At 29.1% G+C, this 26,660-nt stretch overlaps 3 protein-coding genes across 3 annotated transcripts in view; 2 read left to right on the top strand and 1 right to left on the bottom strand.

The window, feature by feature from the left end:
- LOC135134008 (tigger transposable element-derived protein 4-like) overlaps positions 1 to 23,106 on the top strand; it is a 28,084-nt gene extending 4,978 nt beyond the window's left edge. The window contains exons 3-5 of the mRNA XM_064062575.1: positions 18,177 to 18,291; positions 18,343 to 18,394; positions 23,036 to 23,106. Coding sequence (XP_063918645.1) covers positions 18,177 to 18,291; positions 18,343 to 18,394; positions 23,036 to 23,106 — 238 coding nt within the window. The remainder of the gene's footprint in view (positions 1 to 18,176; positions 18,292 to 18,342; positions 18,395 to 23,035) is intronic.
- Positions 1 to 26,660, bottom strand: part of LOC135134095 (nucleoside diphosphate kinase 7) — a 116,369-nt gene that overhangs the window by 11,276 nt on the left and 78,433 nt on the right. Inside the window, exon 2 of the mRNA XM_064062699.1 lies at positions 18,231 to 18,426. The gene's annotated coding sequence lies outside the window, so the exon portion shown is untranslated. The remainder of the gene's footprint in view (positions 1 to 18,230; positions 18,427 to 26,660) is intronic.
- Positions 18,287 to 26,660, top strand: part of LOC135134100 (RYamide neuropeptides) — a 48,593-nt gene continuing 40,219 nt past the window's right edge. The window contains exon 1 of the mRNA XM_064062705.1: positions 18,287 to 18,394. The gene's annotated coding sequence lies outside the window, so the exon portion shown is untranslated. The remainder of the gene's footprint in view (positions 18,395 to 26,660) is intronic.

Raw genomic sequence — 26,660 nt, forward strand, 5'->3', positions numbered from 1 at the left:
GTAAAAATATTAATTTTATTGCCCAAGATTTACACTTAAACATAATCGGCACATTCTAGGGCAAAACGGACCTGCCAAGCCCGCCTCGCGTTAGGTCCAACAATGAAAAAGTAAAGAAATGACATGTGGCAGCAGGAAAAGATGCTACATTTGTCTGAAAAATAAAGGTATAAAATAGTAACAAATATGCAATTTATGCGAGAGAAATGTATGTATTGAACATTCGATTAGTCGATTACAGAACTAATTTGTGCTAATTGAAAAAAATAATCATTATGTATCACGCAATTATTATTTTCTAAAAATAATAACATACCTTAAACAAATATTTTTACTATTAAAATTACTCTTATTTAATAACACAAATACAACCAGCGGGCCTACCGGACCCGGGTTGCTCAGGTATACAGATAAAATGCATTGCCCCACTATGAGTAAAACGCAGTGAATTGTGAATTGTGGTTTTTAAATACCATCTTACCATGGCTTAGATTCATTACCCCTCAGGATTATATTTAAAGATGTATAAGTAGTGAAGGCTACAATGTAGGAAATGATGGTAAGTATGAAAATTTCCGTGACAGAACACTATTAGTGGACCTCTTACTTCTATTTTTGTTTATGTGACAAAAATCACCAACATGAAGTATCAAAAATTACTACTAGTATAACTCAACTAATAACTATTAAAAAAAAAGTGAAATAAAAAAATGTATCTGTATCTGCGCCATTATTTTTGTATCTAGATACAGATATTTTGTGCTTAAATTCGATTTTATCTAGATACAGATACTAGATACCCAAAAATGTATCTAGATACTTTATTTAGATACAAGTATCTAGATACTGCCCAACACTGTAAATGTTATACCGAAACTGTTTCTAAAATTAATACACGTTTGCAAAATAACTGTATTTACTTTGTTGTTGACGAAACAACAGATGTATGTGGCAGATATATAGCAAATGTATTAGTTTGTACTTTATCTGCAAACTTTGTGTCAGATACTTATTTAATTGCTGTTAAAGAGCCATTTAATAAAATCGTATTAAAGCTTTCAGATGCTGCGTCATATATGGTCAAAGTTGGAACCCACTTAAAAGTATTTTACCCAAATTTGGTTCATTGCACTTGTCTCGCCCACGGTGTAAACAGAATAGCGGAAGAAGCAAGAAATCAATTTCCATTGGTAAATGAATTAATTAATAATATGAAACAGGTTTTCGTTAAGGCTTCTTTAAGAGTACAAGTAAGTATATGAAGATACACTACCAGATGTACTATTACCTACTAAACCTGTCATTACACGATGGGGTACATGACTTGACGCAGCTTTTTTTACTTCCTGTGAAAGGAAAGAAATCATGTCAAAATTTGATGATAGTTCACCTACAGCAATCAAGGAAGCTAAAGAGATTTTAAATAGTCCTAAATTAAATCAGAACTTAAGTCTCATAAATAACAATCTACGAATTAATTAGTGTAACATTAACAAAATTAGAAAAACAAAAAGTACCCTTAAGTGAATCCGTACAGCTACTACCAAATTGTTTCGTCCCTTAAATATGCCCCAATAACATCTGTCGATGTAGAGCGTAGTTTTTCAGTGTATAAATATATTTTAAGTGATCGAAGACATTCAGTTAAAATGGAAAATCTAAAAAAACATATTATAATAAATGTAAATAATAATATTTTTCAAGACAGTAACTACTAACTAGTTTGTCAATAAAATAGCTAGTTAATAGAGTAATATGATACACCGACATAGTTAGTTTTAATATGCAAATGTGTAGTTTAATTCCAAATATGTATTATCTAAGTTATAACTTATAAGTGTTGTAAGAAATGATGAATTTTTTGCATATAATGCCAAATTTCTCATGCATATATTTACATGTTTTTTCTGCATATAATTCCCAGCTTTAGTTATAATTGATGACAACCGAGCATTGTTGCTACGACTAAATTAGCTAAATTGATGACAAAACTGACAACGCGAATATTTGAAAGCAGAACGTCATATGACACGAACTGACGCTGCTATGCTTGCGTAACAAACAAAATCCTGCACACTGATGTTTAAAATAAACATGAACGCCATATAAATGCAATGTTTATTTAGAGACATATTTTGGTCGCTCTGTACATGGACGCCCATAGAAACTGTTCTCATTTGAAGGCACCCTTAAATTTTTGTAATATATTTCACTTGTATATACAGGGCGAGTCGCTAAGCGCTATGTCCTCGATATTTCATTAATTATTATTAGAGATAGAAAAAAGTCAAAAACTATAGTTGCACAGTTCTTTGAGTAGTATATTCTAAAATTATTTTTAACTATACTGATTTCTGTTTTTAGGTACTTAGTATTTTTTTGAAATAAAACAGCCTATATATTTTTAGATATTAGCCCTGGTTTTCTTAAAATTTTTTTGGCAAAGAAAGGGTTCATAAAAATCGCAATAGGGCTATTTTTGAAATGTGTCTTACCATATTTTATAGAGGAATAAATAAAAGTACGCGCTTTGTTGTGGTACCAATTAAAACAAATTTTAATATACCGGATATTTATAAAACAATCTAAAACTTTACAAATTTCAATATTTGTTTTTTTAATAGAACACCCTGTATGTTATTACTGTATCTTACTATTTTTTGTCCTCACTCTTCGATATGTGGATGTGTTTCTTAAAAAAGTAAAACATCCTAGTAACTATCAACTTCAAAAATATAAAATAGTTAACAAAAAAGAAAGAGATCAAAAAGTACGTGGTTCTTTATTTGAAAAATTAAAATATCGATGTATGAAACTTGTAATAATTAAAAATGGTTTATACACTGACCGGCGAAAAAACCGGCCACCCTGAAAAATTTGGCAAAACCAAACTTTAAAAATTATTAATTTTACCAGTGATCGTTATTTTATTAAAGAATCATGAGATATAAATTTGCAAAAAAAAGAAGCCAATTAAACGCAGAATTAAATTTAATTTAACAAAATAACAGAAACAGAGCGACACTTTGAGACACGTCTGTAAGAGTTAACGGAATTATTTTCGCGTGGAAACGTTTATTAATTGCCAAACTTATAATCAAATGATAAAAAACACTGTTTACAACAACAGCCTCCTTTATTGTTTTGTTTTTTTTAAGAAAACGTCGTACTTGGTCTGTTTCTGTTATTTTGTTAAATTAAATTTAATTCTGCGTTTAATTGGCTTTTTTTTGCTAATTTGTACATCATGTGTCAATAGTCAATGATTCTTTAATAAAATAACGATCACTAGTTAAATTAATAATTTTTAAAGTAGTTTTGCGAAATTTTTCAGGGTGGCCGGTTTTTTTGCCGGTCAGTGTAGATAATTAAGATAATAAAGGAGAAAGAATTCACACATTTTTTAAGAATTTAGATTTTTCATTTAAATTTGAGTAATTTCTGGCGTTCTTCGTGTTTTATTAAGAATTTAAAAGAGTATTGGGGGACCCTAATGTGTTTTTTTAAGAATTTAAAAGAATCACGGGAAACTGTGGTGTTTTTTTTATTTAAAAGAATCTGGGGGGTCCTTCGTAATCTCGCGGTACCAAACTTTTTTTTTTGTAGAATTTAAAGGAATCTTGGGGCCCCTCGTGTTTTTTTAAAAAATTTCGAAGGTCCACAGTGTTTTTTTTATTTAAAAATTTACGGGCTTATATTGTTTTTTCAAAAAAAATTAAAGAATCCGATGACCAGCAGTGTTTTTTTAAAAAGTAAAAGAATTTCGATAACTTCTAGCGTTAATAAAAAAATAATTTGAATGAATCTCGGGGGACCGTAGTGTTTTTTTTTCTTGAAAAATTTAAAACAATCCCGGGGGTTCCTAGTGTATTTTTTAAGAGTAATTAAAAAATCTCGGATGAGAGTTCCTTGTTTTTCTAAAAAACGTAAAAGAATCTCTACAACTCCAAGTGTGTTTTTTTTATTTTAAGAATTTAAGGGAATCACGGGAAACCCTAGTTTTTTTTAATTTAAAAGAATCTCCGGAGTCCTTTGTAATCTCGGGGTACCAAACTTTTTTTGGTAAAATTTAAAGGATTCTTGGGAATCCTAGTGTTTTTTTAAGAATTTAAAAAAATTTGAAGGTCCACGGTGAATTTTTTTTTTTGAAAATAAAAATAAAATACGATAGATTAGGTTTATACTAAAATTTTATTTATCTCTCCATTGCTGCGATTTTTTGTGAATCCTTCCATTATTAAAAATTGGAACAATGTGGCAACGTGGCATCGGAATTTCAAAAATGAACTCAGGTTGTATAGCCTAAGAACACGTTAGTTAAAATATGTGTTTCATTAAAAAAATATAAGTTGTGTGTAACGCCTTAAAAACAGAACAGTCTCTATAACTCCATAACAGTTTTAGATTATACTTCTCACTCTGTACAGGGTGTTCAACTAATTGCCTCTATGACACGTTGTTCAGGACCGTTTATGGAGCAGAGAAAAACAAATTAAAACATTCTTTTGTCCAAATGTAGAAGATGTAGCCATTCGAAGTTTAATTTTCCTTTTTAAAATTTTACCATATTTTAATTTACTTTTTTTTGTTGGGTATCTGAAATCGATCGGACTTTCATTATTCAAAATAATTTTGGTGGTATCGCATTTGATCTATCGTTGAGTTGGTGCCCCATTTTTTGAACACCTGTATAGAGGTGAGTCATTATGTGCACGGTCCTCGATATCTCATCAATTATTAGAGGTAAAAAAATTCTTTTTAACTATACAGGGTATTCTATTTTTAAGGCCTAACACATACACACAACTTAATTAAATTAAATTAAATTTTAATACACAGGTGTTTACAAAAAATTCTCAAACTGTACAATTTTCACATTTCAATATTTAAGTTTTTCAAGTAAAACACCCTATATTTTACTCTATTTTTTGTTTTCATTCGTCCAATACATCAATGCGTTTTTTAAAGAATTAAAAGTCGCAGTAACTATCAACTTCAAATATAGAAAATAGCTAACAAAAAAAGAAGAGAAGAAAAAAGAGAACAAGATGCAGTAATAAAATACAGGGTGTTGTAAGTGAAATGAACTGAAATATCGAAATATGATAACAATGTAACAATTAAAAAATTTTATAAACACTCTTTACAAAAAGATTCAATTTTATTCGTACCACAAGAAAGCGTGTATGTTTATTTATGATCTTTCCACAAAATATTGTTAACAGATTTAAAAAAAAAATAACCTTACTACTATTTTTTTGTGAATCCATTGCTACAAAATTTTAAGAAAATTGGAATAACGTGTCAACGTTACATCGGAATTTCAAAAATAATCTTTGGTTTTAAAGCCTAGGAAGAGGTCAGTCAAAATATATAAAAATATATAGGCCGCTTCTTTAAAAAAAACTAAATTGTGTATTATGTCTTAAAAACAGAACAGTATAGTTAAAAATAATTGTATTATTTTAACATATTTTTTTACCTTTTAGTGTGAATAAAGAAAGACATGTGAATTACTGAATGCAGAAAAAATGCTTTTTTAAAACATATTAAATTTGTCCCTTCGTGTTATTAAAAAAAAAAAAAAAAATTCTCCGAAACAAATGTCGATGAAAATTTGAATAATATTTCAGAGGATAGAGTTCAAATACATTTACTTGTGTACCAAATTTTAATGAGATCTGATCAACAGTTCTGGAAATATTTAGCTGTACTTATCCTTAATTTTTAGCAACCCTGTATATACAGTATGTCCCCGGATTCAGTTCACAAGAGGAAAAAAACTTTATTTTCAATTTTACAAAAAATGAAAAAGGAATAATATGTTTTGCTTAATTCACGATAAATAAATCTACAATTAAAACTTTAATATTAACTTCCTACAGGATTGCCAACATGTCACAGTCAGGCGGAAATGGTAGACCTACTTTTCCATATTATAGCAGCCATGCAATGTCAAGAAAACATGAAATTCGCCATTCGTCAAATGGACGCTACTATATTCCCTAGCTTACGCTCCGGACGTAAAAATAATCATGGCGATTACCCCGTTATCATTTTACAAGTCCATTCATCCCAAATTTAATCGAACGAAATGGCTCTAAGTGAAAATAAATAACCCATTTTACATCACCTGTTCTAAACGAATGTGTTTTTCATTTAGTGGTTAGAGTAAATCGCGGTAACTTGAATGTGATCTATTTCGATCACTAAATGGAATTGTTGTGAGACTCATCTGGTGTTTTTAAATTGAAATCGTTTATTAATATATTTAAGTAAAAAAAAACAGATTTTGGTAAAAGACTGTATTATTTTATTCTAAACTAAAAGGTATCTTAACATTAAATTATGTATTATTTTTTTGCAAAACGACTTGATTGTGCAGTGGATTGTTTCAGTTTCAGACAGAAAAAGAATTCACTTACACGCCTTAGGATATGAAAATAAATTGACTACGGTTTAGGCTTAAATTACAGTACCGCACTCATACCAGTCTCCCCAGGGGCGATCGTAAGTATTGGGCGCCAGTGTGCTTACCGTAAAAAGACTGCCCTTAACAGTCCATCACAGTTTTTATTTTTTGTTTTAAAGTTAGTGCTACCGGGTAAACGACGAATTTTATAAAAAGGTGATTTGTCTAATTTTATTTTCATAAGCAGTAAAGTTATATATTAAAATATATTCAATGCAGTGACATCTAATTACTATATGAAATCTATGTTAGGTTTTTCCTCGGTTCATAATGAATTCGTGTTTCCTACTACAGACGATCACGAGGGAGGGTGCATTCTTCCTTATTACGTAAATATTAGATTTTTGATGTTCTGCAAACAAGTTCTAGCTTAGCTTATATTAGCTACATAAAACTTTCGTCGTTTTTGTGAACTATTTGGGGATACCTGACGACAACCAATAAACACGTTGAGAAATTTTACAACTCCGACAGATTTGTAGTTACCGTAATTAATTAAATAATGTGCTCAGTGCTTGTTATAACGAATTATTCAAATACGTATAATGTCATTAAAATAATGACCAAAGTAATTCATTTGTGTTAATTAATTAATATATAAGCTGCCTACAAAACTTTTGAATCAAAAAACAAATTGTTACGAGCTAAAATTAGTCTACTTTAATTGTTGTTCGTTACCTTTACATATATGTAGATTTTAGTATTCAACAAGGCGAACCTTTGAAATTTTTTTTATTTACTTATAGCGTTATTAACATGCATTGGTTTTCATGGACCTGTTCATTATGTTGCTAAGTAACAAATCCAAATTCACTTCCTTATTTATAAATACACTTTGCCCATAACGTATGTTTGATATTTTAGTTCAATTTTAAATAATTAAACGCAAAACAATAAAACCTCGGTACTATTGCCATAAAACATTTACACTGTTTTCGTTGATAATTCACTAACTTTGTTATATTTTTCAAGTCGTTATTTTTAAAGTGCCATTCCTAATTTTTAAGTGGTAAATAGTATTACACCCTTAACGAGGATAGAACTAGAGCAGAATTTTATTCTGTCAGTTTTAGTTTCAAGAAAAATGAATTTATTGTATTACCATCGTAAATTTTATCATTCGCCGAGCCACTGTTTCATATAATGCAAGCACCTGCAGGCTATGCAAAGAAATCATTTGAAATAAAAGATTTATCGGTTTAAATAAAGTGTAACAATACATACGACTGGACAATCCTAATTTATGAGTTTTTAATTAGTTATTAATTGGCGAATGTTAGAAATAAGAGCTTCTAGAGCTAATAGTTATTGTCTAGAGCAGTCAAGCAAAGAAAGTTTCTAGAGGTGAAATATGTGTTCCGCGAACAAAAAGAAAAACTGAAGTTTTAATCATTTTTATTCAAGTCGTTTGAAGTTTGTAGCAGACGTAATAGTAGTTTCCTGCCAACATTTTATGAGAAAAATCCATTAATGGTCTTTATGAGTGTTAGATTATTGTAACAGAACCGTCTAATACATATTTATGTCAAAATGTGTGTTATACCAGTCGCAAAGTGGATCAAGTAGTAGTGTTACATGAAAGGATGTAGATTGAAAAATGACTAAGCTTTGTGCTTTCAAATCCTTGCAAATATTATATTATTGAAATAGGCAGTAGTAATAAAATGACTACAGTGTATTTGTCTGTTCTTCCTCTCGAGAATAAAATAAAGCATAGAGACGTTCTCTCAGGATGTGACGTATTAGTGAAGGTTCGTTTCATTGTTGCATAAAATAATATTCGCCACAAAAGCAGCGAAAATGTATATGTATTAAATTTTAGATGTACATGTACAACGATATTTCTTTTGTATTGTGGAAATCAACTGATTAAAGTTATTAAGGGTTTAATATTTCAACTATGATTAATGAAACTATAACTCTTTGTAACAATTCACCACGTTTTATAAATATACGCTCCTGCGTTTCAAGCTAAAACTCGTCAAAATGTCTGTACTAATTTAGTATGATTTCATATGCAAAGATGACTTGATCACATATTTTCTTCATCACACTATATACAATGTATCGAATATGAACGTATTCATTTAAGTTGTTTAAAGCACCTGTAATTTGAATATATTTACATAACAGTTTGTTGTTACACAACTGCGTGAAATAATGACATATTGCTAGGCTCCTTTGGAAGCAGTGGTTACATAATTATATCGTTTAAAACAGAAATTTGTTACTTATTATTTTCAGTCGATACAGTTCTAAATGAAAATAACCTAACATGTTTGAATGATTTTTCTCATTTTCACAAATTCTCTTAAATATGTGCTGGATTTTAGTGGTTGAAATATACCATATTGTAGTTTTTAATTAAAGTTGATACACGTATCTTTTCTAGGTACTTAAAAAACTAATCAACTAGTCGTTTCAAACTTTGACAGCAAAAATATCATGTACTGTATATCTCCGACCTAGTTCTATGTAAAGGATCTTTCATTATTCGTAAAGTTTTATTACTTGACCTTAAATAGTCAGGATAAAGCTTTCAGGTCGGGGAAGATGTGTTGAATTTCATTACCCCAAGCGACATAACATGATATTTATAATAGACTATTTCAACTGTTGAAAAAATAAAGCATAAATGTGTTTTACAAAATGCCCGAAGGCAATTTGGGGTATGAAAATATAAAAGTATTAAATTTGGTGATAACATTCTATAGTCTTTTATACTCTCCGAATGCACAAAACTCTACTCAAATAAAAGAATATGAATATACTAAAAATAGACATTTGTGTGTATTTACGCAAATATCAAAGTATTCAGTTTTGTTGTGTGGTCTTTATAAAAAAACTGTAAACTACGTGGAAATTCTTTTCTTATTTTTAATGGCTCGAATGTGAGGCCTATATAATAATATTTTTCTAAGATAAAAAAAAACACCGAAGTTATTATTTTCGCATATATTGATAATATAAAATAGTTACGATAACATAAAAGTACACAAAATTTCAAAGTAGTTATCAGAAAATATTTGCTTAGTAAAATCCCCAAAAGGAAAATGAAAATTATAAATCTACATTTAATTAGGTATTAACTTTCTCGGCAAAAAATATTTTAATTAAAATTTTACTTACAAATACCAGATTCTACCTCTTCGGCTCTATTACGACAAAATTCTAAGTACATTATTTGTTTTAATAAGTAAAGCAGCGAATTTAAATCAGAGTATAAATATATAATAATTCGGTCTTTTTAACGATGCTTTTGTGCAAACATTTTACAAATTTTACATTGTCGACTTTCACGTAGCGCTATCAAATGATATATAACGTTGAATTATTTGAAATAATTGAACCGACTATGCAACTGCATCAATAAAACAAAACTGACAATTAAATCGTTATTAGAAGCAATATATAAATTGAAACTTTAATTGGCTAACAATTAATATTCGTTTTAGTTGTATTTTTCTGTGTAGAAAAAAACGTGGTGTGTTAATTTGAGTTTTTTTGTACTTACTCCGTTTTGAGGACAAATTGTGAGTTTAAAAAAAAAGTTCCAAGAGAAGGTTTTAATTAACGGTAATGTGTAAGCGTCCGACAAAATGAAAACGGAACATAAAAGTGAATTTAGTAACATTCTTTTAAAAGAGAACACACAACTAATGCAGATTTCTTTTCATAAGCAAAGCTTTTATTTATTCAAAGCGTAATAAACATTTTTACGCCGATTTAGTCTCTACTGTCTTGATTCGTGAAACAAAAAATCAAAAAAAAAAAACAAAAAGAAGTAAAAGAAGCATAAACCAAAATTTACACAAAACAATTTTTGTATCGTGTGAAATTAAGGCAAACCTTTTCCTATTTTTCAAGTTAAATTGTAGGAAGTATGCTACATACTAGGGGATTACGAGTTGAAGGAAAATGTTTTGGGTTCACGCGATATTTCTACACATTATACCCAAGGGGTTAATTGTCTTTCTTCGGAAACTTATGTAGCGATACATTGGAGTTTTTGAAAGTATTGTTGCAAGTAACAGTATATAATACATTAGATTTAGAATGTACAGACATACTTTTTCGATTCGAAAAGGACAATTATCTAAGCTACACCTACATAAAAAAAGAAAAACAGAACTTTTAAGATCACGTGGGTCGAGTAAGAGGGCGTCGAAATTAATAATGAAAATTAGCAGTCATCAAGATATGAAATTGTGATTTAAAGGTTGTTCTTGTCTTATTTGCTTCATTAGAACATCTTGTAAATAGAAAATAGGGCGATTTTTTTATCGAGTCTTGAGTTTCACATCTCTATCACGTCATGTTCAGATCACGAGTTCTGAATATAAATGTTGGAAAATATTCAGTTACTATCCCATCATAACATATATAAGTTCATTTTTACGATGTTCCTAAATATGATAAAATACGTATAATAAATATTTGAATTTTATGCTATAGTGGCAAAAAAGACAGTGTTTGTTATAAAGTAGTTTTTCTCGTCTCACTATTATAAAAGAGTGGTCCAGGTTATAAACGTCAACTTTGTTTTTATTTCCTGAGTAAGCTAAAGAAATAAAAAACCATTTGGGTAAGGGTTGATTTCATGTTTTCTCGACAATTCGTAGCTTGTATTACACGAAAAATAAGACTTCCGTTTCTGTCTGTCGTCTGTTGGCAATTTTGTTAGACAGATAATTTTTCGAAATTCCCGAACTGATTTTTGTGAAATTTTACACATTTTAAGAATACTGTGTAGATTGCAAACCCAAAAATGTTCTCCACCAAAAATTTCATGTTATCTCAGAATTGTGCTACGTACATTCTGTTCAAAATATGTAATATAATAATTACTAGTTTTAATTTTATGTATGTAGATTTTTGAAATAAAATTCAAAATCGTACAAATGAAAAGTTAATATCCCCTCCAGAAAGTTAATGACGTCATGTATGTGCTTTAGTCCGTAATATATTTTATATATCTATGTTTCAACACGATCTAATTTTCCATAATTCTGGGAAAACAGTAGTATCTTTTTATTATAATGCAGAGTGTTCAAAAAATAGCTTCCACATTCGGACAAGATTTTTTTTAATTCTTTTTTCTCTGCTCCATAAACATCGTGTCATCGGGGCACAAGTCTTTAAACACCTTGTATACGTATATAGGGATTTTTATAAAAATATAAAATTTGCATAATCAACTTTAATATTTACATAGCTAAGGAAGTAGCGGACGAACGCCTACTTTCATATTTTCTCGACATTTCGTGGCTTCTAGAGTATGAAAAATTAGGTCTGTTTGTTGTCTGTGTCGATTTTTATTAGAGAGTTGTCTCCGAAACTACCAGACCGATTGTTGTCAAATTTTGTATGTATCAATATCAAAATTTGGCTAATCATTGCCACCCATAATTTGATGACTTCCCCTCAAAATTTTTTTGTGTAAATGTCATTAAATTTTAAACTGAAACATCGAAAAATCGAAAAACCGAAAAATCGAAAACTTGTTTAATTTTATTTGAAATCGAGAATGGGAAAATTCAAATCTGAAACGTTTAAACTTAAAAGAAAATACAAATCGAAAGAGTGGAAAATCGAAACATTGAAATCTCGATACATAGAGATATCGAAAAATCAAAACATCAAAAAATTTAAAAATCAAAAATTGAAAATCCAAAAAATCTAAAAGCGAGAAGTCAAAAAATCTAAAGATCGAGAAATCGAAACATGAAAAAAGTGATGAATCTGAAACTTAAAAATTCGAAAAATTGAAAAATTGGAGAATCGCAAAATCCAAAAGTCGAAAGATCGCAAAACCGAGAAATGGAGAAATCGAAATTGAAAAATTGAAACATCGAAAAATCGAAACATCAAAAATCGAGAAATCGAGAAGTTGAAAAATCGAGGAGTCAATCATCGAATAATCGAAAAATTAGGGATCGAAAAAGCCCAGAATCGAAAAATTGTCGAATTGTAACATCGAAATTTTAATTAACCGAGAAATCGAAAAATTAAAAACTGAAACATTTTAAATATCAAAAATCGAAAAACCGAACAATCCAAAAACCGAAAAGTCGAAAAATCGAAGGATCGTGAAATTGAAACGTAAAAAAGAGAACAATGTAAAACTTAAAAATTCGAAAAACTTGAAAAATATAAAAATCGACTAGACTAAACATTAAAACGAGAATCTAAAATTTAAAAGTAAAAAATTGAAAAATCTAAACTTTGAAAAATCCCAAAATTGAAACATCTAAAACTTGACAAATTGAAACACTAAATCGAGAAATCGAGAAACTGAGAAGTCGAAAAATCGGAAACGCCAAAAATTGGAATGTTAAAAATCGAAAAATTGAAAATCGTAAAATTCAAATATTGGAAAATTAAGAAATCGAAAAATAAAAAAAATCGAAACATGGAGAAATTGAAGAATTGACAAATGAAAAATCCCCAAACTGAAATATCGAAAAACCGATTAATCGAAAAATGGTTATTTGATTTTGTTTTTTTTTTGTCAAAAATCTCGATCTCTAGGATAAAAATTCAACACAGATTCATAAACCACAAGTTCAAGACTGTTACTTTTTTGATATGTAAAAAACATTCAACATTTGAAAGCATTCGATTTTGCAATTTTGAAATTAAACTGTCAAATGTTGTTATGGAATTTTGATTTTTTTCCCCAAAAATCTGGGTGCCTGGGGAAAAAACACACGGATTTCTAAATCACAAGTGGAAAAGTACGATATTTTACAAAATTTAAACATACATACACAATTTGACAACAATCAGTTCGATAATTTCGTAACAATTAGAACCTATTGGATAAAAATATCAAGCATTAATTTATTGTAGAAATACTGATAACATAAAACTGCTTTCACAGTATCTCATTTCTGACAAAAAATATCGATAGTGTTTCTTTTGTAGTTTCTCAAGTTTTATAAGCTAAACACAGTGGTGATAACTGCGTTCCGAAATTTCCATACATAATTGAGTTATTAATTTTTAAAAATACGTGATGCAAAAGTTTCACCAAAATGATGATGATAAACTCTTTTCAGTTATAAAATTATTAAAATGACACTTGTGTTTTACAATCTTATTTCAATTTTGGGCGTTTTCAATTTTTCCATTCTTCAAATTTTAGGTTTCTCAATTTTTGTCCTCTTCAATTTTACGATTTTTAAATATTTCAATTTTTCAAATTTTGACGTTTCTAAATTTTTAGATTCCGATTTCTGAAGTTTTTTTTCTATTTTTCCATTTCTCAACTTCCCATAGTTTCAATTGTTCACTTCTTCAAGTTTTCCATTTTTCAATTTTTCGATTTTTCAGGGTTTTGATTTTTCAATTTTTCGATTTTTTAATTTCTCAATCTTTTGGATATTTCTTTCAGTTTTAGGATTTTTCAATATTTCGATTTTTGGAGTCCTCGATTTTTTGATTTCTCGATTTTTTATTTTTTTGGTTTAAAATTTTTCGTTAAACTTTTTCAATTTTTCGATTGTTTTATACTTCGATATCGCAATTTTTCAACTTTTTCGATTAATTTTTCAATTTGTAAAACTCTAATAATTCTTAAGATTTAACATTTTCTTTATTTCAATTTTTCAATTTTCCGAATTTTTAAATTGTTGATTTTCCATTTTTTTTTAAATTTTTCGATTTTTCAATTTTTTTATTTCTCGATTTATCGAATTCGGATGTTTCGATATTTTGATTGTTCAATTTCTCGTTTCATCAATTTTTCAATTTTTAACTTTTCTTCTCGGCGTTGGACTTTCGCGATCCTCGGATTTTTCGATTTCTCGATGTCTCAGTTTTTGAATTTTTCGATGTTTCGATTTTTGAATTTCTCGGTTTTTCGTTTTTTACTTTTGGGCTTTTTAACTTTTCGAGTTTCCAATTTTTCGAAGTTTCGATTTTTCAGTTATCCGATTTTTCAATTTTTTAATTTTTTTAATTCTGGAGTTTTGATCTCTCAATTTTTCAGTTTTTCGATTTTTAAATTTTAGATTTTCAAATTTTTATTTTTTGATTTTTTGATGTTTGGATTTCTCAATTTTTCAATTTTGCGATATTTTAATTGTTCATTCGTCAGTATTTCTATTTTTCAATTTTTCAGAATTTTGACGTTGCTAAATTTTCAGTTTTCAGATTTCTCAATTAATCTATTTTTGGTTTTCCCATTTCTCGGCTTCTCAAAGTTTCGATTTTTCAGTTTTTCAATTCTTCGATTTTTCGACTTTCCTTTTTTGGTTTTTCGATTTCTCAATTTTCCAATTTTTTATTTTTTCAATTTTTGGTTATTTCTTTCAGTTTTGGGGTTTGTCAATATTTCGATCCTTCGACTTTTCGACTTCTGAATTCTTCGATTTTTTGTTTTTTGGATTTTCAATTTCTTGTTTTTTAAACTTTGGATTTTACAATTTTTCGACTGTTTTAAATTTCAGTTCTTCTATATTATTAATTAATTTTAATTAATTAATTTATTATTTATTTATGAGATTCGGATGTTTCGATTTTTGATTGCTCAATCTCTCGATTTTTGAATTTTTACCATTTTTAACTTTTCGATTTTTCGAATTTGGCCTATTTATATTTGGAAACATGGAAAAATTGGAAAATCTATTTATTTCGAATTCCGAAAATTGAAAAATTGAAATGCAGAAGAACTGAAAACTCAAGAAATCGAAAAATCGAAGTATAAAACAGTCGAAAAATTGAAAAATGCATAAACGAAAAATTGAATATCCAAAAAATAAAAAGTTGAGAAATAAAAAATCCAGAACTCAAAAAATCGAAAAAACCTCAAAACTAAAATATCGAAAAATTGAAAAACGAAGAAAAATTGAAGAATCGAAAAACTGAAAGATCACAAAATTGAACGGAATATCCAAAAATTGGGATATTAAAAAATTGAAAAATTGAGAAATCGAAAAGCAAACAAGCAAAGTTAAAAAATTATAAACTTAAAAAAATCGAAAAATTGGAAAATAAAAAAATCGAAAAATTGAAGAACTGAAGAACAGAAAAACCGAAACTTTGGGAAGTCGAGAAATGGGAAAATAAAAAAGTAGATTAATTGAGAAATAAGAAAACTGAAAATTCAGGAACGTCAAAATTTGAAAAAAAGTATTGAAGAACTGAAAAATCGAAAAATCTAAAATTTAAAACACTGAAAAATTAAAATATCGTAAAATTGAAAAATGGACAAATCCAAACATCAAAAAACTCGAAAATCTAAAATTTAAAAATCGAAAAACTGAAAAAAAGACAAATCGAGAAATCGAAATTCGAAATTTAAAAAAAATCGAAAAATTAAAACGTCGGATAATTCAAAAACCGAAAAATTGAGAAAGTATGGAAACTAAATAACCACCAAAGTTGTGACTAAAAATATATAAAAATTAATACAAAACAGAACACAATATTCCTAAAACATAAAAATAAGTCCACTTTGGCAAAAAAATCCATTACATGATAAGGTTCCATTGCTATTGCTAATTTAGGACGTTTTGTTAGTATCAAACCCGATTTAGTTAAACAAAGAAAATTGTATGTCAAAATCGAGTGAAACATATGAAATGTGATATTATGTTTAAATAATAACCATTTACCGTAGAAATTCTAAATGCTTAGAGTCGACATTGGCCTGAGTGCACTCCAATCTGTGGATCAAACAAGTTCTCAGGCGACGATTTAGAAAACGCCATTGATGTAGATAAAATTTCAAATCAGGTAATTTGCTCCGTGCTTAATCGTCGCATTCTTTCGATATATAAACTCTTTCTCCTTTAAATATATTCCATATTGTCTGTCACTGGCTTTTATTATATGCAGGTTAACACAGAACAAACATGGCAAAGTATAATTTTAAGAATTTTTTTTCTTAAAGATATTACTTACAGGAACAAATTAGAAATAATCTGACATATTACAAATAAGTACTAAATTTCGAAATTAAGAAGTTTTGTAATACTTTAAAACTGTTTCATATGTATTGTATGTATATTGTGTATGAACAAATCCATTATTAATAATAATTTTTAACAATATGTTTTTATGTATTTCATTAGTTGCATATAACGAAAAAAAAGCTCTCTAGTTATTTGCCATGCATGTATATTGTCTTTGCCATTTCTATTGAAACAACACCTGTTGATTTTGTTCAAAATTTAGCGATTAGTAACAGCTTTCGGTTGATTGACAACGGCTTTTAGTTAGAAAATTGTCTGAATATGAACGTTGCCAAATTTACGATTAACAAGTGGTGTTTCAATAGAAATGGCAAAGCCTATAAATTTGCGACCTACATTCCCGAAAAAAGACATCAACTACTAATTAGAGATTTTTTTTATGGTTCGTTATTTATCTAAATGTTTGCTTAGAATTACTGCTGTTTTTGTACAAATTATACAAATTATACATTGATTTCGACACAGCTCATTTGAGTTTGAAACTAAACTCCACAATTTACTCCTGAAACACACTCAAACAAACGCAGTGTTTTTTATAAAAAAAAATATAAACTCAAGGCGGATTCATAAACCACAAGTACAAGAGTATATTATTTTACAAAATTTAAATAGCTTTTACCATTACGTTTATGACAACATATTCCTAAAGTACATATAAAATTGAGCAACAATCGGTAGTTTCGGAGATAATCCGTCTAATAAATATCAACACATACCGTAAACAGGCGGAAACGGGAAGCCTATTTTTTCATAGGGAAGTCAAAATCAGACTTTTTCAAAATTTAAAAAACATTTCGTAAATATAAAGGGTTTTGATTTCCTTCAATAATTACATTAAATGTAACTTCGAAAAACGTTAAAAGAAAGTGACGTTTACCATTAGCACAGGAGGCTTAGAACTTTTTTAAGAATGGCTTATCAAATGAAATTTAACAACAGGAGTTTTTCTAATTTAACCGATCTCCGGAATTACAATAGCGAGAAGATATAATACAATACTTATTTAAAATGGGATTTTAAAAGTAGAAAAATTAATATAATTTTTATATTAACTAACTCTAAAGCTATAATTCTTATGATTCCACAATTGCATGCAGCTTAAATTGAAAATAGGAGTACACACGCGGAAGACAAAGACGTGAAAATTAAATTAGCTCAAATCGAATTAACTTAAATTTTTGCAACACGTGATATTTCGCGCACCCTTAATTCAATGAATGTAATTAACTAATCAGCGATATAAGTATGTAGATTAAATTAAAAAGTGACAGTTAAAACGCCTGCATATCCTTTGGGTCCTATAGTAATTAATTCCGGAACTTTTAATACACTTCCAAATTTAGCAACGAAACTCATGTATTTCCCAATAATTGTCATTAGCATTTACGCGAGATGTATACCACACAAATGCGGAAATTTTCAAAGCCAACCACCGCAGATGGTCACGTCACGCTCCCCGATTATTAACATGTTTTGCCTTAATCACTCAAAAAGGTGTCGATTAGCTCCGATTTATAAACCAAACACACCTTCCCCCTTCAGATAATTATTTCGACATTTCAGAATCAATAAAGCAAACAATGCCGGCAAACGTGGGCCCAAAAATAATAAATAAACCCCCCTCGCTTCCCACCAAATCCCCCAATCTCGTCCAAACGAGCCCAAATTGAAAAAATCAAGCCATTAAATTTGCAAACCAATGAACATATTAGCGTGCTTAATAGTGCATCCTCAGGGGAAAGCCCGGCTTGGCGTATTATCTTCGGCAGCGCACTAACCTGTTTGAAGCCGCCCCCGAAACGTGAGTGGCGGCGTAAAGTGGCTGCGCCGCGTCCACAGGTGCTATATAACGTGGGCCACCAGCTATATGAAGCCGTCTTCGTGTTGTAGTGCTTTTACAACCAACTCCAGCCGCCGGAACCTGGATTAACCACCAGCACAGGTGAGTGTTTGCGTTTCCTAGTTACCACTATCCTGGAAATTAAACAAAGTTCCGATAAAGTCCTGTTAAAAAAATGTGTTATGTGGGTTTTTCTGGATGCTCGAAGGTTATCTAAAGCAATTTTTAACTGTCTTTTGCTGTCGCCTTTTTTATGGCACGTTGAATTCTGAATAGGATTTAAAGATATTTATTGCAAAATAATGTGAAGATATATTTCTTTTTCTTCTTCGAAATCCAATTACTTTCTTTGACTTTGTTACATCGCTTTAAACGATTTTTTTTATTCCTCGAGTTTAAATAATTGTGTATTAGTTTTCAATAAAAAAGCTTTTGTGTACTTATTCAAAATAATTATACGTAGACAAATTAACTCGTTTTATTGAATTTGGAACGAGTATAATAGTAACTTATATAAATCAGCGGTTTCGATACATTAAACTGTGGCGTTTAGAATTTCATTAAATATGTACGGATTGGATGCTTTAATATCAACTGCTGTCATAGCCCAGGACCGCAATCGAAGAATAATGAAACTCGTTAACTTAACGCACTTGTAGGTGGTAAGTGTGTGGGTAGTTCGGCTAAAATTTGAACATTTTATTCATATTGCAAGAAAGGTATAAGTTATCGTTTTGAGTTGATTATGTCACGGGTAATTTAATAGTACATATTTATAGCGACTTTAAAAAATGTGGTTGACTTTTAATAAATGATTTTTGATTTGTTTGAATATTTTAAAGATCCGCTTTAAAAAGGCGTAATTAAAACCTAATATTAAACTGTGAATTTTAAAACATTTAAATGAATTGAGATATTTATTTTTGACAAAGCATTTTTTGTTTTATTCCCTTCGAGGCAAGAGATACGACTTGAAATATTATTTGACTTACAATTCATACGTTTTTTTATTCTGACCTTTGCGAATTTTTTATGTTGTAAATATTTATATTATTATATTTGGCATTCACAAATTCCGATATGCCAAAACCCTTCGTTTTTAATTCCCGAAAAGAGAAAATTTTTATTCCAAAGTTCACTGTGAAAACATCTGAAGGATACTATTTCACAAATAAAAACCCATCAGAGAAACAAACCGTATGATGTTTGATTTCGGTCTGATCAGGTCATTAAAAATATTGCTTTCATTATTACAAGTTGTAATAATGAAAGCAATATTTTGTAATTTACAACATTAATTAGAAATAAAATTTAAGAGATATCTTTATTACTAAAATTTTCGACGAGTTCCAAGAAGTATTTTTTGTCCAATAGCACTTTAATGAAATATTTTTTTAATCAATTTATATTAATTTATCAATAACGAAGGTGTTTTCGTTTGAGATTTGGTAACGTCGATAATCGGCTTTTAATGAAGCATCATTAAATCAGTTGAAATATATAGAAACAAAAACTACAGCAACTTATTTAATGTCTGAAACTAGTAGCAGCAGTTGTAGCGAAGCTAATTAACCATAATTAGTTAAAACTAAATTATAATTTAGATTAAAATAAAATGAAAACAACTATTTGAAGTAAACGGCTTCTGTCTTTCAAATGTATTTATTTATGTGGAACGCCTACAATTTATTGTCCTCAAAAGGATTATTTTAATTAAACAATCGGTTGTTTTGCGACTGTCACGTTGTGACGATAATTTAAGCGAAAATGACAAAATGTGACATCGCCAGTTCATCCAATAGAAATAATGTTACGACTAAAGAAATAATCTAATAATGGTAAAATTAATCACAGATAACAATAACTTATAAATCACTCTATTTTTAAAAATTAAAACATTAATGATCATTTTTTGTCTAATTTATTATCTATAATATTGGGGCGACTGCTTAAAAATTAACAACAGGATTTACTAGCAACGGCTTTATGATTATTTGGATAAATTGATTATTGACACATACTAAGAAAATAATGGTTTATTTATTTATCTATTTTTTTATTCATTTATTTATTAGAATTTTGTGAATTTTATGTTTCAATTTTTGGAAAGCCCTGTATGTAGTATACGAATCTAAGATTTTCTTGTTCATCGTTCGCTGGCTTCGTACCCTGTTGTTAAAAAAACAGTTTACGAAATATTTTGAAGCTTCATTTTTTTTAAAAGGTGATTTTTTTTAACACCTTGTTCTGACTAGGAGAAATAAGCTTTGATTTTGTGTGTTGGCGTAATTAAAAAAAAATTCACTCAAAATACAGAGCAGCTTTTTGGCTTCTAAATTCGACTATATAAGGTTTTTGTAAACTACATACTGTTGGGGCAAATGTACGCAACATTTTTAATTAATAAAGTGGAAAGTCAAAGTGAAGGAAGCAATATGCCTCGTCGACAGATGAGAGTTTGCGTAAAACCAGCTTTGAAAGAGTTTAAAGATACAAAACTTCCGCATCTTTTATCTTATGGTATAATTAAATTTATGACCTCCCGAGCATAACCTACGGAAGTATTGTAATAGGGTATTTTCGCGTTTTGTTGACGTTTCATGACCCCTAGAGTGCGACAAAATTGGTCCCCGTTTCCGTCTGTTTGTGTGACGTACTTATATACTTGCGGTTTATGAATCCGCCTTGATTGTTAAGCCTAGGCATCCAAATTCTTACAAAAAAAAAAACGAAATTGCATCATCATAACCCGCCTATATTCAACAATAGTAAACCAATAATTATTATAATAAGAGCTACGGAAAATAATATTTAGAAAATTTTGCTTCAGCGTAGCTTAATTAATCATTTTAGTAGTCTCCTGTGTTTTCAAATTTTTCAGCAAAGTTAGTGTGGGTTTAATGGTCACATTCTTTAGGTAAACAATTGAAGTTAATATAGATATAAGATCATAGACTTTTTTGGATTGGTTATCGGCTTTAAATATATTTAATATTGTCGGAAAACACAATAAATTTATTTTAGATTATAGGGGTTGTAATAAAAAATAATTATAAAATTAAATTATATTATTTTTCGAAGAAGCTGTATTTATTCGATTGTATTTCAGAGGTCTGGAATATCCCAAAATGAAATTGTCTTATCTTGTAGGAGATTTTACACTAATACAACCACGAAAATCAAGTTTCTTAAAAAAAATATTGACTTGCCCAAATATTTTTGAAAAAAAAGTTTAGATAGCTGCTTTAATAATATTGGCTGCTGTTTCATCTGAGTTATTTTTTAAATGGATATATATATATATATATATATATTTAAATTTTGAACACTACTTCGTCGTCGTAAAATTATAAAATTTTTGAATCAATAGCAATAGAGAAAAATTGGTCGAAAGTTGTTTTTAGGGGGGGATGAGCAAATACATTTTGATAAAAAATTTGCCATGCTTATGACAACTTTAAAACATCTCCAATATTTTAAAACATTCATTTTTTTTGAGTCACCCCCTATAAGCAAATCTAAAAGTATGAATGGAATGATAACTCACAAGTATATACTCATCATATTTTGGACATTTTAGATAGGACTTATTCGGCAAAATTTTGAGCTGACGTCATCAATTTTTTGGAAGGGATAAGTAAATATATTTTGATTAAAAATTTATCATGCCTATTATAACCTTAAAACATCTGCAAAATTTCAAAGCATTCGGTTTTGCAGATTCAACATTAAATTGAAAAATGTTGTTTTATAATTTTGTTTTTTTTTCCCAAAAGTCTGGACGTTTCGGGTAAAAACTCAACACGGAGTCATAAACTGCATTTACTTTGTACAATTTTGATGTGACGTCATCATATTATTGGTGGGGATGATTACACAAATTTTGGTTCCTAATATAAATACAAAATTTGACAAGAATCGGCCCAGTATGTTCGGAGATTATCTGTCTAATAAAAATCCGGACAGATGGCAGACGGACAGACAGACGGACGGACAGATGGACAGACAGACGGAAACAACTTTCATCAGTCTATTTGATGGACATAAATTCTTGTTGTCTTCTTTCATAAGTAAATACCAGCATTGATGCCATTACTACAATATTCGTCACAATAATAAATACCGAGGTAAACTCGCAAAAGCAACCCTCTTTCCTCTCAAATAATTATAAGTCATTGACATTTCCGTATTTTTGTCTTTAGACGTCTTATTACCCAAAATCAATAAAGACCGGAATAGAATTCTCTAAAGTGGGATCTTAATTCCTAATTATATATCAAACATTTTGAGTAAAAGATTATTAAATTAAACGCGTGGAATTTTTGAAATTACTGTAAAATTAATAAACCGTGGGTTTGAAGCTAACTGTTAAGCCAAATTTACCTCCTTAAATGATTAAGCCCCAATCTAAAATCGCATTTAATAAAAAATGTAGAACAAATACAACTGTGACCCACAGTGATCAGTTTCCAGGGTCTGTAAATAATAGATTTTAGTGAGTAACAAGTGATGTTTCGTTTAATTAATAATAACATCCGCACTGTTGTATACTGGATCATATTTTCTCTATAGCTACACTGCTAGAAAATAACTGTTGAATTTACCGCACTACATGTTTTTACTTATCATATCATAATTCGCTAGCCGGAAATCAGCGTAGTGTACTTCATGTATTTACGAGCCGAAGTTAGCGTAAGAATCTTGTTGATAATGACCAAATTTATTGACTTACTTTGCGCATAGTTACCAAGTCGAGCTTGACCGGAAATGATGATCACCGATCACATTTCTGCTCCAGCGCCAGGATATCGTAAATCTTGCATAGGACAGACGCTGTTGTCTTATTAATGCCGCCTCAAACTCGAATCAAAGTAATTGGAGAAACTTTCTCATTATCTGTATAGTTTCTTCAACACTGCGCTACATTTAATTTTTCATATAGCGACAGCACGGTAGTTTTGTTTAATATTCAAAAAGCCCGGAAATTATTGCAGCGGAAAATTTTATTTCAGGGATGGAACAAAATTTTGTCAATATAACTTCAAAAGAACGCCCAGTTTTTGTATTTTAAAATGGAATATGTTTAAATTACGTTTTACAAAAATAGAAAACGTGCAAAATGAGAAAATTGTGTTTGTTTTGTGTGGCCTAGAAAAATGTCATACAATTTTAAAAATAATTAAAGAATTGTTTTACGTGCTGCCGTAATTATGGTGGAGGTGCCGGGCAAATGAACAATTATTTAGTTATTATTTATGCCATGCATTACGTAAAGAAAAATAAAAAACGCAGTTATTTAAGTGCTCTGAAATTAGTTTAATTTGTGTTAAATTCATCTTAGCACAAGGGATTTTGGGTGTCTTTTTTTCCACAAGTCGTTCATCTTGTTCCCAAGTTGAAGGTTTATTGTGGCTGTATTTCATCCGTAGATTTCTTCCAACTTTAAAAAAATTTAAATTAGAATTGAGAACAAATTAGCATTTTTTTTAAACAAAACAAAAAAAAACAGAATAGCGACAATTAAAAACGTATTTAAATTCGACCAACAACCGCTTAATCACTCAATTTTACTCAAACCCTTGCGTTACCTGTAATTGTCTTTTCAGCAATTACCAAAATAAGTAACGATTTATCATCTACTATTTACCGAATGCGAGCACCACTCAACAAAACGTAAAATTTTCAAACCCATTAATTTAGTTAACAAAATGACAAACGTCACAAAATAAATCCACTCAATAATGAAAAATGAAGTCTGAATCTTTTTGCCGTCACATCAGTCCGACTCTTTCATTTTTAATTACAAAGAAAACAGGGTTTAGCCAAACTGTGTACTGAGGCCTGTATAATTAACATTTCGTGTCTCTCGTCTAACGGTTAATTCACAAAAAGCACATGCAAATTCTGGTTAATTGGCGCAATTACCATAAACTCTTTTCCATGAGTTCTGTTAAATTCCTTGTTAACATTATTGGGTCGCAGTTGGGACGATCTATCATTTTCACACCGGTGAATCCATATGCAATCATCTTGTAAATATAATACATAGGGAAATGAATCGGATCGAACAATTCATCGGGGAGCCCACGTATGCTTATAATATTTGAAATTTTAATGGACCAGTGCACCCGTATTAGATGGGTCGAGCCGTTGTTTGAGGTCATTCAGGTCAAAAGAAGTGATTAAAGCGGAGATTAATTATTTTGTCGCTTTTAAAAATATACTTAAAATATAACAGCTGACGTTAAAGCTCGACCATAGTATTATTAAATGGCGTTTAAGTTGGTATTTTTAGATAGGGTGCTTCATCATTCACTCTGGTTACACAAAAAGCTATTACTACCCTTGGAACACGGTTTTATATTGAAACATAATGAACCTAAATTTTCAGTGACGTTAATGTCAATGGAAATAGTTGAACAGAGGAATAAAATTACTCTTTCGTCAAATATACAAGAAGTAAGGAAAAATCTGAACTTTTACTGCTTGCTTTAACTCGTAACTTATTCGCATAAATCAACTATAAAATATAAAATAGCCACATAAAAGAATGATTTAAACATTAAGCATGCATTACTTTTGGTTAAAGTTATGTTTAATATATTTACTTCCTGAGCGTAAACTAAGGTATAGTAATCGAGTCTATCACGCGACTTTCATGTTTTCTCGACGTCTCATGACTTCTAGAGTACGAAAAAATTAGTCCTCCGTTTTCGTCTATCTGTCTGTATTAATTTTTATTAGACACCAAAACTACTGGACCAATTGTCAAATAACGCTAACCAAAATTTGGCTAATCATCTATATCACCAATGGAATGAAACTGCAAAACCGAATGCTCTGAAATCTTTCAAACGTTTTAAAGTTATCGTAATCATGGTAAATTTTTAATCAAAATTTATCCTCTCCCAAAAAATTGATGACGTCATCTCAAAAGTTTGCCTAATAAATTCTCTCTGGAATATGCAAAATATTATAGTTTCATAGTTTATAGAATTATTTATACAAGCTGAGTAGAAAAAATAATTAATGAGGCAATTTATTTTAATCTTTAACGCCTCTTTTTTGATAAAAGAAAACGTAGAGAAAAACGTATGTGTTTTATTAATTCATACGGCTCCATACAATTGACATTTGCGCGTTCTCAACTGTCATCGATTAAATTTTAATTCACAACGTTTAAAAAAAGTCAAAGCCAACTTGATGACTTTTTAATTGAACACCCGTTGTCTTTATTTTAACTTATAGGGGTTATTGTAAAAAAATCAAATCTTATAATTTTCTGAGAAATCTGAATTTAATTGCCTTCACAATTTTTATTTTTCCCTTTTTCTTCGATGTTACAATTTTTTGATATCACAATTTTCCTTTTTTTTTCTTTCAATATTTCATTGTTTCGGTTTCATAATTTTTCGATTTGCAATTTTTCGATATGACAATTATTCATTTTTTCAGTTTTTCGTTTCCATAATTTTGCAAGTTCTTGATTTTTATTTTCCATTTTCCAGTTTTTTTAGTTTTCATTTTTCGATTTTATAACACAATTTTTCGTTTCTTATCTCTTTTCTTTTTTCAATATTTCTTTCGATTTCATAATTTTTTGTTTATTCGATTTTCCAAATTTTCAATCTTTGATTTTTCAAAATTTCCAATCTTCGATTTTTCAATTCCTCGATTTTCCAATTTTGAAATTTTTGGATTTCCAATTATTGGATTTTCCGATCAATACATATTTTGTTGTTTCGATTTTTAATTTTTCGTTTCTTCAATTTTTCAAATTCTTGATTTCCAATTTTTAGATTTTTCAAAGTTTTCTTGAAAAATGGAAAAATTAAAAATCGAAAGAACTGAAGAAAAGAAAATTTGAAACATTGCAAAACTAAAAATCGAGAAACTTAAAACTCGAAAAAATAAAAGACTCGACAAATTGGAAAGAAAAGAAAACCGAATCGATTCGAAAACTTTGAAAACCCAAAAATTGTAAAAAAGTCAAATAAATAAGAATTTTAAAAAATTTCATTTAGTCAATATCACAATTATGGGTTTTCAAAATTTTAATCCAATAATTGAAAAATATAAAAAATTATAAAATCGTAAAATTAAAAAAATAAAGAAAACTTTTTTCTTTTCTGTATTTTCTGTGTAATATTTTCCGAAGGTAAATAAAGAATTATATTATTAAAAACTGAATTGAGAATTGAAAAATCGAATTTTTTTAAAAATTTTTAGTACTATTACATATTTAAAATGAAAATTAGGAAAACCCCAGATCAAAAATTGAAGAAACAAAAAATTGAAAAATCATGAAACTGAAAAATCTAGAATTGAGTAAATGAAAAATTAAAAAATCTAAAAGTTAAAAATCGAA

Source organism: Zophobas morio, unplaced genomic scaffold (genome assembly GCF_036711695.1).
Source record: "Zophobas morio isolate AGI-343-1 ecotype UQ-CSIRO unplaced genomic scaffold, CSIRO_AGI_Zmor_V1 ptg000023l, whole genome shotgun sequence".
NCBI classification, from domain to species: Eukaryota; Metazoa; Arthropoda; class Insecta; order Coleoptera; family Tenebrionidae; genus Zophobas; species Zophobas morio.